The sequence below is a fragment of the Strigops habroptila genome, chromosome 1, assembly GCF_004027225.2.
Source record: "Strigops habroptila isolate Jane chromosome 1, bStrHab1.2.pri, whole genome shotgun sequence".
NCBI classification, from domain to species: Eukaryota; Metazoa; Chordata; class Aves; order Psittaciformes; family Psittacidae; genus Strigops; species Strigops habroptila.
This window is the reverse complement of record NC_044277.2, coordinates 116,450,768-116,466,103: the sequence shown is the minus strand read 5'-3', so window position 1 is coordinate 116,466,103 and position 15,336 is coordinate 116,450,768. Positions and strand designations below refer to the sequence as shown.

The following is a 15,336-nucleotide window of genomic DNA, read 5'->3' as shown; positions in this document are numbered from 1 at the left end:
AACAGTTCTCTGATATGTTTTAATTTCTGTGACTCCTGTTTCTGAAAGGATATACCTACAACTTGTTCTCTTGGCAGTGTCTCTGAAGATACAACTTCTATGAACTCTACATAGGACGTGCAAAATTATAGGTTAAATAGGCCCAGTCTTATTCAATTCCTTCATTTTCATGGAAGTCCAAAAAAAGACTCAATTTCCATCAGAGGGGAAGGTGAATTTGAGATGAAGCATGCAACCAACCTGAGCTACTGTAAACAAAAATATATCTTTTCTCCTTTAACCCTTTGTCTGCACAGCCTGGTAAGCAAACCTGGTTCACAGGGATGCAACTAACAGGAACCCAATTCATGGACACTTCTTGAGTTAAGGTAAACAAAGCAAAGACTGTACATATGCTCTTAACTCCCACGCAACTCATCTGTAGAATTAAGGACCTGAGTTCTTACTCTCTCTAAGTGCATAAAAATATGCCCCAGTGGTTAAGGATTCAGAGTGTCAATCCCTTAAAAAATCCCTTTTACAAAAGTCAAAAGCTAAGCATATATTTGCAGAATGGATTTGTTACAGAAATATAGCAGCAAACAGAATGCAGATGTCTGTACTATTTATACAGAAAGACAAAAGTAACAGCAAGAGAAAACTGACAACCAGGAAGTCATGAAGCTTAGGAATCCAATAGTGGTAGATGATTAAACAGGTTATGCAAAATTCAAATTATTTTCGTAAAAACTTTAGGTCTGGCTAACAATGGGATGCAGTATTTTTCACAGGCTTGAAAACAACCAAGAAGGAAGCACATCTGCAGCACAGAGGAATCAGACAAATGGCAACAGGAACTTCTTTCACTATTTTGACACTGAAGTCACTGTGCTGCCCTAACTCCGCTCCAAACACACCATTCCTCTTATCATAACCTTCCAAGCAAGGCAGGGTTTTAGGTCAGGAAGGCAATTTATAACACTTCTTCTTGCACTTGTGTATCTCAGTTCTAAGATTAAAACTATACATTTTTCAAGCCAGTATGTTTTAATAAAATTTTCCAGAAGATAATGACACTAACCGCCACTAAAACTCTTACCTCTAAATAGAAAGAGCCTTCACAATAGGCCAAAGTCGAATTTTTAGGACTTTTCCATAAAGCAGATGAAATGCACAAAGTACATAAGGAGTTCCACAATCAAAAGGTACTACACCTGGATATTAAGACGCAAAGGTTTCTTCTTTCTTTTTCCTTTGCCCCCCCCCCTTTTTTTTTTAATAGAGAGGAATCTATTCTTGCAAGCAAAATGTTATTAACTGCAATTAAGAGAAAGAACCAAGCCTCATATAATTTGACAGCATTATGTTCTACTAATTTCTAGTGAACAAGAATAGTATTTATATTGGAAACCATAGAGAGCTTTCATATATTTTAATCAACGACATCCTATTATAACATTTCCAGTATCATTACACAAATTACATTGAACATCGGTATAATCTTTTCCATTATGTCTCTGCTTGACAATACTTCTCTAAGACTTCAACAGAATATGAATATTGTAGTGGTATACATACAATATTCTATTTTCCTAAGAGGCAAGCAAACAAACCAACATTGAAAATATATAATGACATGGAAGATTTTGAACTTACCTTTTTTTTTTGTGTTCTGTTCCTGCCTCCCAACCAATCATCCATCTGTTCCTCAATCTCTTCAATTGAAGCTCCATGATCATACGATGGTATATATGCACTTGATTCCAGAACTGTGTATACAGGGAATTCCGATTTTGGTTTCTTGACTTTAGGCTTCTTCTCCTCTACACAAAAGTAAAAAAGAAGGAGAAAAAGTAATGCTACTAATACTGCAAAGAAGTATAAATCAGGAGCAGGCTTAGCTCCTCAGCTCTTAAAATTGCCACTGAGGAAGTGGCTTCAATTTCTTTATTAAGAAGAGAATTCAGAGTTTTACATAATAATTTTATTTTAATGAAAAGTAAACAGCTTAGCAATGCATCTACTTAGCTCCTCTTTTATCTGAACTATGCTTTAAAGGACCAAACAAGCAGTCCTTTAAAATCACAGTTAGTTCTCATTACTGCTACACCACCTGGCAATTAAGATTAGTACAGGCAAAAGCATAGGCAGCTGTTAAAAGATTTTGGAAGTCCAGCTGGCTTCAAAGAAACTGGCAAAGGTAGAAAGGTGAGGTTTAGAGAATTTTGTATTACTTTATGGTCAGCTGTCCTGAGTATAAGCTTCTGAGTCAATAGATAGCTTCTCTGTTCTGTGATTCCTGTAACTACAAATAGCTCTGTTCTAGCACTTACAAAGATTTAGAAAGATTTAAATGTTGGACTTCATTTCTCTAACTGATTACTGTTTTTTGCTCTCTCTCTCCTTCAACTGGTATTAAATGGGAGCAGCAAACTTAAGAGACAGGAAGGAAGGACAATAGCAACCTAAACCCCAGCAACTGAAAACGTATGCACTATATCTGATGATCTCAAATGAAAGAATAACGACTGACTGAAAATTGCCAGAACTTCAGGGAAGACAAGAGGATGAGGATCAAGAAAAAGAAGCTTGAACACTCAGAAAGCATCCAGAAACCTGAGGTATGCCAATGACTCTCTCATTTTTTTCTCACTGTTTTAAAAATATGCTGTATTCACAATAACTGGATGTTCCTAAAGATACCACTAAACCAAAAGAGTTGATCTAACAGCTGGCTGCAGTCAAAAGTGGAAAGTTCTACTCTGCTTCAACCCTTCCATTCTTCACTGTGTGCTTATGTGCTCCTCTCTCTTCTATTTGTGCTTTGACAGTCGTCCAACCACTTAGAAAAGTAATTCAATTCACTAATCTAGTAGAAAATTACTCCTTTACACTCAAATGAAAAGAAAAAATCCAAGTCGTTTAAAGGTGGTGGGTAAGGAAAATGAGAATCACACTTCTCAGCAGCAGTGGGCCATTAGATCAGCTTATCTGCCTTTGCAACCATGCCCTAATACTTTTCTGAGCATCAAGGGAGAAATTTCTGGTTTTCATGAAAACCTTCTTTAAAAAAATTCCTGAAGAGGCCAGAAGGACTGCTCCCTACAGGCTCTGATGCAGAATTCCTTTTCCTAACAGTGTATATGTAGGAACAGCACAGTGAAAAGACTCCACAGTCTTGACAAACTCCTAGGAACTGAATATTTAAGAAAAAAATAAATGGAGAGAGAACTGGTTCACGGCAACTTCTGGAAGCCCAAAACCAATAGGAAATTTATAAAGATCTTGAAAGTTAACGGAATGTCTGATCTTTTAAACTTTTACATGTAATGTTGTTCAGAGGCCTGTTTTTCTGAAAATCTCTAACTTTGCTTGTAATTGTCAAATTACTCTAAATAAATGGAATATTAAGTAAAAACTTGCATATGGATTTTGTATATGGATATGTATCTTTCTATAGGTATGCATAGTCAATATCACGAAATGATATACAGTCGCCAAAAAACAAAATTAAAGCAAGCCCAAAAGTGTTAACCGGTGTTTCTCTCACTGTTCAGATGTTAGTAAAGACAATACTGGTGCAAAATTATTTTTGTCTATTTCAAAAGGTGATTTTTCTAATTAAATCACATATATTAACCATTAATTTTTCTTCAAACTTGCCACCTGTAATAGCTTCTGGAGTCAGAGTTCAGATTTGCCAGGATAAGTTAACAGTGGCTTCACCAGCTATTTACTGCAAACATATATACTGGCAAAAATATTCTAGGAAATTACCTTAAATGACAATTTCCTCTACTGTATTTCAATCCTGCAAAATAATCAAGCACTATGCCTATGTTCACTTGGAATTACTTAACATTAGAGACACACCAAGACAGTTGGATTTTCCTGTATCTCGCATCCCATCAGCTACCGTTTCCTAATTTTCTCTCTCAAAAAATGCAAACAGTTAAAGCCTAAATGCGTGTAACTAACATTTAAAAATGAAGAGCCTAACCCGTAAATAGGTCATCTAGCCTCTTTCTGTAGCTTTAGAAGTAATTCCGTAACAGTATTTCCAGAAGACACCATACCCACTTTAAAATGAGATATCAAAGACAGTATCTAGGCTTTCTTCAGGCAGTTAAGTGACAGAGGAAGACCTAACATAGACAAGACACCCTGTTCTCTGACTATCAAAGGAACAAGAAATCTGACCTAGAGAAATGGCTGTACAACCTCAAACAAGTACTCAACCAGAATTAGAAAACTTGTCCCTACTGTCTCCTGTGCATACACAAATAGATGGAGTTCAGCATACCCCTCACGTACCACAGCGGCTGTCTCACTGCACTAAAAAAAAATAAATAGAATTGAAATCACAATACCTTTGACACTGAGAACAGTTTTACCTCAGAATTTTCAAAAGCCGCTTTTTAGAATAGGGAAGCACGTACAAGTGGTTGAACAGTACCATCATAAAGGATTTTAGACAAGGGATGTTCAGACCCCTATGCCCTAGGTGGGCACCAATATCTAGTGGACCTTAACCATGACCAGAGTTACTGGTGCTCATACACCTAAATGCAGATGAGAGAAACAGCCTTGGTGAAACCAGAGCCTGACTTTAAGCGCAACAAGGCAACGAATAGCTTGCTTAACACTATTATTTTCTGGGAACATTATGTAATTTAATTGCCAACTTACAGTGTAGCAACTTTTCTTGTTTATTGAATAGAATAATAAGACCCAGGCAACAGCAGAAACTAAATGGGTAATCCAAGATCATAACCAGTATGGAAATAATTTTGTATCTACCACTCCAATGTAGAAAGATGAATGTTTTACATGGTTTATGACTTCTACAGTTCTGGTCCTTCTGTAGCAGAAGAAATTTTGTTTTATCACTTGCTGAATTCATATGAGCAAGGATACTAATTTTATGTATTTTTCACCTTTAAAACTATCAAGCTCTTTACCAAAAGACTGTGTATTTAACACCTTAAGAGTTAAAAAAGGAGATATAATTTGTCCCCTACATTTGAACAGCATATAAACATATCCATCACCGTGATGCCTAGACTTCAACAGATAACAATTATCCAACTCTCTTAAAAGTACAGTACTTTACATTTTTAAAGGCTTCCAATACTATTCCTGCACTGGCTATACATTTTACTAGTTTGTGGTGCCATGATCCAGGTTTTGAAGTTTGATGAATTACTTCCACATAATCAGACGCTTTGACCTTCCTCATTAGTCCTTCCACCTTGTTACTACATTAATTTTACCAGTGGCAGAATTAATAGTATCTGGCTAATGGTTATTTGCTTTGAGATATATCAGCTGTCATTTGTAGAAGATAAGGAATTAGCTAGCATTTTGGATCGAGTGCCATGTAATAAAAAACAGTGGTGCTTTTTCCATGATAAGTATCTGAGGTCCATATTTTAAAGTATTCAAAAAAGTATATACTGATTTTACCTGCTAATTGATGTAAATGTAAAGAATTCAGAAAATTTTTCACAGAAAAAAATAACCACTTAATATAAAAAGAAAACAAAACCAAAAACAAATGCTGAGCTTCAACAGAGAAAGTATGGACACATCAAGCTGGAGCTCCCTCTCTCTAAGCTTTAAGCATGAACAAGAATTCAGAGACAATATAGTCAAAAAAAGATAGGGATGTCCTGAAAATCACAGAAAGAAAATGACAGACTGACTGGTATCTATGTGTTGGTAAGCAAGAAACACAACCACACACAGAGGTAGAGAGCAAACGCCTTTTTGGCAAGTCAGTAAGATACTGCACTGAGATCTCCTTTCTTGCTATATTGTTCATTTACCTATGTAACAACAAAAGCACTTACAGCATTAAAATTTGTTTAAAACATGACAGAGAAAAATTCACTTGCATGTACAGCAACAGAGTCAGAAAGAATACAACAGACCCAACAGTCTGGAAAAAAAAATTGTGCTAAGGTTTTGACAATTTATTGAAAACAATGGAGCAAACTATATTCAAACACTCATATGTTTAAGAAATACACATTTCTGTACTCAATAAAGTCAATAGGATTATATGAAAGCATCATGAGTTGGAAACAGATTCATACATCTGCTGTACTGAGACCTAGAAGCTAGTTTATTTTTGAGCAAACTGACTGAAAACATGCTCAGTGATGAATATATCATCAACTATAAAAAACTTCTCACAAGCTGTAGATTTTGATGTCTTTCATCTTTTTCTCTATCTACCCTTCCCCAAACTTTCAACACCCCCCCCAAATACCTAATCTCCATAATATGAAAGGGTTAGAAATAAACCTCCAACATTTGAGAGTTAATTTGCCTTCTAACAAACAAACATATAATGAAACACGCATGGCTCTTTCAAATGAGCCTCCTAACTCTGTATGTGAGTGGAATATTTTCCATAAAATCTGAAGCAAGTTTTGTAGCAAGAGGCAACAGACAGCCTAGCTGAAACAACTGGAAAAACACATGAGCTTGCAAGTTCAAAATCCTTTCAGCAGGCCTGCCAAAACAATCAGTGAAACAGATGATACTTAGTTTGCCATAATTAGGCTTCAGAGGTAACAATTAAGTGATCAGAACATTCACACCCACACTGACCAAAAAAGCACACATTATATGAAGTAATTTTCTCTGAACCTGCCTGTCAGCAAATCATTACTGAGCAGGCATGTGAACACTGCATTTTGGCAGGGCTTAACACTAAATACAATTATCAAAGATATTTGACTATTATTTAGAAATAGACGTAAAGTCACCTTCAGTATAGTGCTAGATTACATAAATTGGGTCAAAACGGTTTACAGTGAAGAGGAAAGTACAGGAAGAAGTAGGACCATGGACTGGCTGGTAGTCTAGGACCAATCAAATAAAAAGCATTTTTTAAAATTACAGTTACAGATCTTATGCCATATCTGCAGTGATGAGGGACTGTGTGCAAGGAACCTTTGATGTAAGAGCTTGCAGTTCCGGTGGTTAAGCAATCTGAAACAAGCTACCAGTGCAATGGAACTATGGTAATCTGTGATTCTGTAAACAAAACAACTAAAAAACTAAACCTAGAGAAATCTCTACTGAAATTAAGATATAACTATGTAACAGTAAAATTAATTGTCTGAACAAACCATTAAGAACAAAAGGCATCTCAAGGCTTTCAATTCAATATTGTATCTTGCGTAACAAGATGCTAAAAGCTAAAGTACATCACTGGTACAAGTCAAACAAGACAAGTCACGAGATTCAGGATTTTTCACTGATTTTTGCCTGTAAGGATGTGAAATAAACACATTATACTACATGATCTAGTGATGTCTTCTACCCCTAGGTTTCATGAAACAATATAAAACACTACCAAAGCAGCATGCTCTATTCCAAGCTGTCTGGAAAGGGAGCAGCACCAAGCCTAACCAAACTTGATCAAATGTACTATTAAAGGTTTCACTACAGCTCTGGATGTTTCACAGCAAGACATTTCTTACTATAAAGCCCTATACAGAGATATAAATACCACTATAGCTACCATCATAAAGCCCCAATACAGAAAGAAGGTTAGTAACTTCATATTTCCATTAAAGCTTGAATGATGGGGGTAAGGAAAAAACCCCCAAAAGCTACGTACTATTCAACATGGTTCATCACTATCAACATGGATTGTTCCAGATGCCTTGTACATCAGGCCAAGAATTCTGGATTTACAGTGCAAATATCTTTGGTAATTGGGATGCCAGTGAAGAGTTCACCTGCAATATCTAGCAGGTGTTACTTCTTTAAAAAGTCATATTTTAAGAATAAGTTTAAGTCTTCATATTGAAGGTCGAGGACAACAAACATAAGAACAGAAAGTAAGAGAACTATCAAGGCTAAGTATAAGGAAACAAAAATAGATGCATTTCTCCCAAAATGGATATGGTTGAAAGAAGTACTTCACGCAAGAAGAGGACCGGGAGAGCTGCTAGAATTTGTCTTGATAACTACTCTATTTATGTTTAAAAACTGGAGAGTCATCTGTCCTGATAATGTATGCCTAAGTCTTCTCAGCTTAATGACTACTCAGTTCATTTAATACATACTTTCTTTTACATCCCATGACTATAAAGAACAGGGCTATCTATTGTTACAGAATTATTCCCTGATGCAGGGATTATATGCATGTGTGACAATACAGGAGAGGGAGAAATTAAAGTTCATTAATTAAAGCACTTCCATTTTAAAATAAATTTTGTGTTCTGGTATCTAAATGCGAGAAGGGCATCAGAAAACATAAGGCAAACCATTTCTATTTTTCTATATAAATCAACCAGTTATCTGTAATTCCACACAAAACAACATTTCCTACAAACATAAGGTCTGTATTGTAAGTTGTTATGTTTTTGTAAGGTAAAGTTGCTATATTTTTCTCAGAAAGTAGTAGTGACAGTTTTTAATGGATTGAGAAGTGATAACAAACCCTGCAAAAATGCTGGAAAAATAAGTCAAAATTGTGCATATTACCTTGACAAAAATTACTTTTTCACACTCCTTACCAAATATAGCACTTTAATGACATGTTAATACCGTCCACTCTTTCCTACTTCGCAAATTATATTTTCCTCCTTCAGCACTCTTCTCTGGTTTTAGTTCAAGCCACCTACAGAACACTGCACAATTTCAGCAGGGAAGCAGATAGACACGAGGGTAAACTAGCAATTAGGTCATGAAAAAACAAGCACTGTAAAACAGCTATTGCTAATCTGCATGAGATAAATTTACTCAATTAGATAGATGGAACTGTTATTATGAACTTGCATTCCACGGATGGTCTCTAAAATTAAGTAGAATGGGGGCAAACAAAACAGACATTTGGTGATTTAGAACCTTTCTATGCTAATTGTGAAGTGACAATGCAGAACAATATAATGAAATAAGCAAATTTAACAGACGTTTTGCATGCAAGGTTAAGTAAAAAAATATTTAACTTTTTTGCCTACAGTAACATAGATACATCTCTTGTTCTTCTCTTGGGAGTCTTATTTCCTTAAAAAACAACAAAAAGAAAAGGTAACTGGCAGCTCATTCTACTGCCCAGCAATAGCACTGCTATGACTGACCAAACTATTTCCGTGTCAGATTTCAAACTCTGCTTATTACAGGTGGTGACTCTCAATCCTTTCTCCTGCTCCCTGCCAGCAAGCCTACCAAGGGAGGGTGGGATGCCAGCCAGTAAGACTGCTGAGGACTGGTCCCTGCTCACATGAGTGACACTGGGTCACCAGCAGACATGGGGGTCATGCCGTGTCGCACCCAGCAGCATGATGCGGGACAGGGCGGTGAGAGGTCATGGGTGACCCAGAGGCGAAATGTGCCAAACCCACATCTCTCACATGTGGGCACTGCTAATGGGAGTAACAAAAAAAAAAAAAGAAAAGCAACTCTTGTGACACCTGGCAGAGGGGAAATACTGAAAAGCCCACACGTGGTCTTTCAGCCAAACACAGGAACGTGTACACACAATTTTAACGACTTTATACTTTCACTTGCACTTCTCCTTCCAAAAACTAGTCCTTTTTTAACAATAGTTCACAAATTTCAATGAAGAATGTATGCCAGCTATTTTGAACAATGGAAATACATTACTATCTGACAATTTAACAAGTTTTTAATAACCCGAGTCAAGACCCTTTTCAAGGGCCCATTTTGTGGTAGGTATCTCAAATATAATGGCAGGCCTCCCTAACAAGCATTAAATGCACTATTTCGCTAGATTTGGCCTGAGTCCACGATGCTCAGTGAGGTGCTGAATGTCACCCATTTTCTCAAAATAGATTCAGCTACAGATAAGTTGGAATTATTGCTGAAACTGGATCTCTTTGCTGATTTTACAAAATTAAGCTATTTTGTAAATATAAATAATGCAGCTGTATTTTAAGTGCCTAAAGGCTTATGCATACTCAAAGCTAGTAAATTATTATAGGGCACTCAATGCACTTGTCAGAATAAAGGAACTTAAAAGCATGCACTTAAGTATGGTAAATAAAGCAAGCACGCACATACATACACAAACAAAAAAACTTCTAAAATTGTCTTCAGAAGACGGTAAGTTTAATCATTGTCAAAAGCAAATAACTGAAAGAAGAAAAGGAAAAGTCACCTATAATTATTCTGAATACTTTATTAAAGGAAAAGGTAATTGTCTTCCCTGGTCTTTTATAAGAGCGTAACGACTTTAAAGCATTCATTTCAACAATAGCATGAATCCATCTCTGAAGTCTGCATCCATGCTTTTGGAAATTCAAATTATGTTCAATTTCTATCACAAAAATCAACTCAATATGCAAAACAGACTTATTAAACATATTTTAAAAAATATTTACAGACAGAATACAAGAATGCTCGAAATACAAGAAGTCACATCTGAAAATTTATACTTCATAATCTATGCATTTGAGATTTCCCCCTCCTGTAAAAGTAACATTTCTAGGAAAGCATGCTTTTGTTGCTGCAATATAACTACCACCCGAGTTTTATGCTTCTGTAGGAACAAGCCAGCAGCCTACTGCAAAACTAGACAAAAAATTAAAAGCTTTTTTAAATTTAACCACAGTACAGAAATATATTGAGCACGCATTTTAGGAGATTATAAAAATGTTTGTTCATATACATCCTGTGTGGTAGGTATATCATATTACATCTGTGTTTATTAAGACAGTGGTAAAAACTCACTCTGAAGTGTTTCAAGTTCAGCCTTAGCCAGGGCATCTTCTTTCGCCTTCATTTTTGTTTCTTTATATTCTACATATAATTGTCTGGCATCCTTTAAGAAAATGTTGCAATGGTATTAGCATCCTTATACAAACAAGTTATTGCAATGGCTCTGTTTTAAGTTCTCAATTAACCTTGCAAAAAAAATTTAAGACACATTCGTTCTCTTGAGTTACAGCAATTGTCAGTATAGAAAGTATTTGTTGAGAATGTAGAATTTTTGTGTAATAAAGGTTCAAATGTAATAATGTAGATATTATAGACTTTGACACTCACTGACAACCTGAAGAGCAAAATGGTTAGAAAAACATTTTTGATCGCTACCTATAGCTTTGTAAGAGGCCATGTAGCCACTTTGTTCATATCAGCAATCTGGAAGTTCAAGGAAGAAAGAAAAGTTTTTAATTAGAGTAGAATGTGCAGGGACAAAGGCAATTGCTAGGCTGCAGTCATCTTAGTGTAAACCCACTGTGGCAATACTAACTGCATGTTCCAAAATCCAACTTTGTCCCTTTTTATTTATTCCTCCCCCGCCCTCAACCAACTTCTAGATTGCAATTAAACTGTTGAAAATAGATACTATGTTTGGGTTGGTTTTTTTTTTTTTTTTCCAAGCATTAGATTCTAATCTGAAATCTATTTGGCAAATTTACACATGAAAAACTAGGCTCCTGTCACAAATTTCCAGTAAGGTACACGTTTCCAAAATCTGATGAATTAGTAATTATAGATTTGCATTGAAAGCTTTCCAATATGAACAACCAGACTGCTGAAGTAAGAGACTCTCACCAGTTTAAAGACTTCTGTACTCATTCAGAAACAATGAACCTATAATAGAAATGCTGAAATAGACAGATTATTATTTATCACTTCCAAACATGCAGAACATCTATTGAATTAAATCAAAATTACAGTATTACATAAACCTAATTTTAGTTCCTTATAGCCAAAAATAATTTTATTCTTGTTACATTAACAGTCCTGCTTTTTACATATAAAGGGCAATATAAATTTTAATGTAGAATGTATTGTAAAACATCAGTAAATATTTTTATAATTTCAACTATAATCCCATAAATTGGAACAAAACCCAGTCTCATTAAAAATAAGACATCTTAATAAATTTTGAAAATTAAAATTAAGTTAAGCAGTCATTGCTGCCTCTAATGGTAGAAGTCATCCAAAAACATTGCTTCCTGCAAAGATAATATGACACAAGTTGTTCTTTGCATCGTACTGGCATCTACCCCTTCAAAAATACTTGAGGAAAGTGAGAAAACACGGGACAGAACCATGATCCACCTCAGAATTTTCTAATGTTTTGGAGACATCTCACTGATACACGTCAGTGTGACTGAAGAACAACTCTGACAAATTCCCACAAAACATCAGTAAGATTTAATCTCTTTCAAAATACCTCTTACTTTCCATTTGTCTTTACATTTGGGTACAGGAAATGGGAAGTTACATTTCTCTGCCAGGTTTATGTAGCAGACCACTGTGCATAAAAGAAATTTTAAAGAGTTTACATAACTTTTTACTGTTGGAACATAACAGATGAGAGCAACTCACATGCTTTCAGTGTTGGTTTTGGGGATGGGGAAGAGGGGGGGTTTTGGTGGTTTTAGTAGAATTGGGGCTAAAAAAACCCCATGTGTAGGAACAGGAGGACTACCGTTAACAGCAGATATGAAGACTTTGAGGAAACACACTCATTTTCTATGCTAGAAAATTGAATCAAAAAATTAGTACCAGCATTGGTTTTCTTTTTGGTTTACCTGAAATATGAATTCCCTACTGCATATGGAAACTTTCCTTGTACTCTCCAGATTTGGACTATTTGCATGATTAAGAAACAGAAACAGCCACAAATATGATGGTTAACTTGTGCTGTAAGTTTGAGACATTTGTGCTGTGTGGCATACACAGGACTCAGAAATACTGATATCCAAAAAATGCTTTTGTTTAAGGCTATGATTTCAAAATGGCTACAATTAACTGGCATTTAAATTTAACCCATTTGACACTGAAAGCCAATATTTGATGCTAAATTCTGGTGTAAAATCCATTATTGCTTGTGGGATCTCCAGACAGCAGGCACTAGGGGGTAACTGTCAATCTCTCCAGCATGTCAATCATGGAACAATTGGAAATGTGGCTCAGATGAAAATGAGACACAATAGCTGAACAACAAAGAAAACTATTCAGAAGCACGTAAATGAAATTTAGCAGTATTGTTGCTTTATAGATATAAAATGGATTATCACTGCAAATGGAGTAATATGCAGGTAACAAAGGCAACATTAGTCTTTTATCTTATTAATCACAGTTTATTATGGCTGGTACCATAATCACAAAAAAGGGGAGACTGCACATTTTGAATCACACATAAAAACGTATAAAGTGAAGGGGAAAAAAAAAAAAAACCCAGAAAAAAAAAAATCAAAATGGATTCTGAAGATTTGAAAATCAAATCTTTCCGACTAAAGCCTAAGAAATGGCTCTACAGGTTGTAAAGAGAAATTAAAAGACATACCTGAGTAAAGATTTTAGCCACAGACACAAACTAGATGGGTATCAGACCTTATATGTCAAAATGAAAAGAAAAAAAAAACCCCAAACAAAAACAAAAGCACAAAAACAAAACAAAAAAACCCAACAACAAACCACTGGAAGACGGTTTAAAATTGAAGTTCTTTGAAGAAAACTTCTGCCTTAACATAAATAAGCACATTTCAATTTACTCCTCGTTAGTTTTTAATAGTATCAGTCTAAACAGCAATATTCATTTTCAAGCATATTCAGTTTTGGTAGTCAGAGTATTTCAAAATAGATTTCTGTTTAGAATTTTTACTTTCCAAAGTGATAAATTCAAGTAGTCATTTTGCCTCAATACAAACATTTTAGGGTCCTAAAACCACTGGCAGTATAGATACACCCTCTTTCAACCTAATGCGCCTTCCCCAGGATTCAGTAATGTTTTTTCTTTTAGAGGATCTTTTCCCAAACAGCTCAAAATATGCACATCGACATTTTAGACCTGATGTATAGTTCACCTTTAATAGGTAATAAACATGAGAAAAGTAACATTTCTGTCTTTCGGGGGCGTGGGGGGGAAGGGACATAGAAATACAACTGGAACTGTTCTAACTAAAAGCTCCACCTTATCTAATCAGAAATACTTTATTCTCATTTGCAGGTGTTTGAGAAGTTTTCAAATAATAACACCAACACAAATACATTACTTCACCATCGAAGCAATAATGCATATAGTTAACCAAAAAAAAAGTGAAGAGGGGTAATATGCGCTGGTCTTTTGTACTATGATTTCGAATATACACTTTCCAAAAAGGAACAGAATGAAGAAAAGATTATATCTGAAATGCAAAATTATGGTATTAGTATTTCTAAATTATATTTCAACTGGCATATATAGGAAGTTCCTGTGACTACCCTCATGTTTAATCAAAAATTTCAAAGAGTGTTGTGGAAGAAAAATAAAGATCAACATACAAGCACTTCATTAATGTATTTTCAATATTTTAACCATAAGAAAGAATGAAGAATAGTGGAAAAATCTTGTATTTTAGCTCCTTTTTATTTTAGCTCCTTTATATACACAAGACAGTATTGTCTTGTGTCAATAAATTTGAGATTTCCAAGACAAAGCTGCACTTGAGTGATACAGAAATTCTTGATGCTGGGGGTTTAAGGGGTTTTTTCTTTGATTGGGAGTTTTGGCAGAGGCCTGGTTTTTTTGTTCGTTTTAAATCAACAAATATAGTACTTATTCAAACTGTACTAATTCTGGAATTAAAAACTTAGTTCTGAGTAAGACTCACTCACTTTCACCTCTCCCCGACTCCTGGGTAGGGTGATGAGGTTTTGTTGTTTTGTTTGTGTTGTGGGGTTATTTTTCCCTCCAGCTAATCTTCCTGGCTTTGTGGTCTACCTCAGAAAGGCTAGAGATTAGGAGAAATAAAGCAAACATTGGAAACAACCTGCTGTATTGGCCATATGTGAATCTTCGCTACAGATTTTGTGATAGAATCAGTTTCACATTTCAGTTCTCTGGGTAAGGGACTGATAAAAACAAAATGTATCCCCCAAGAATTTACAGTTAAAGGGAAACTTTCCCACAAGCATACTTAAAATCAGTATATTGAAATAAGTTTCTTTGCATTAATTCTTATTAAATCAATCTATAGACTTGAAGAGAAATATTTGTATGAAGGTCCTGAACTAATTTTTGGGGTTTTTTTGAGTACAGTGTTCTCATATAATCTGTACAAAAACACAAAGAGAGAAAAGGAGTGAAATTAAAATTACTGAAACATCTTCCCCTCGATTTACTATTTCTACACAATAAAAATGCCATCCATTATACCACAGCAAAACCACTCTTTTGATGGGTTTATAAACTAGTGATATCAATGCATTCTGGTAAAAAATAGTGTTACAAAAGTTAAACATTATGATTTATCTTTATCTTTCGCATTTTTACATGTTTCTCAAAGGTAAACTAGCAAATAAATAGGAATTGCATTACTTCCTCCTTTATAATCAGAAAATTGTGCTTTGGCCTTGAAATAATACCAGGTA

The 15,336-nt window shown here is 35.2% G+C and overlaps 1 protein-coding gene across 3 annotated transcripts in view; it reads right to left on the bottom strand.

The window, feature by feature from the left end:
• The window catches only part of DNAJC1 (DnaJ heat shock protein family (Hsp40) member C1), a 118,397-nt gene that overhangs the window by 45,177 nt on the left and 57,884 nt on the right, over positions 1–15,336 (bottom strand). For all 3 annotated transcript variants that reach the window (XM_030488228.1, XM_030488217.1, XM_030488239.1), the window contains 2 exons: positions 10,696–10,786; positions 1,636–1,802 (listed from right to left, as the gene is read on the bottom strand). In XM_030488228.1, the coding sequence (XP_030344088.1) occupies positions 1,636–1,802; positions 10,696–10,786 (258 nt within the window). The remainder of the gene's footprint in view (positions 1–1,635; positions 1,803–10,695; positions 10,787–15,336) is intronic.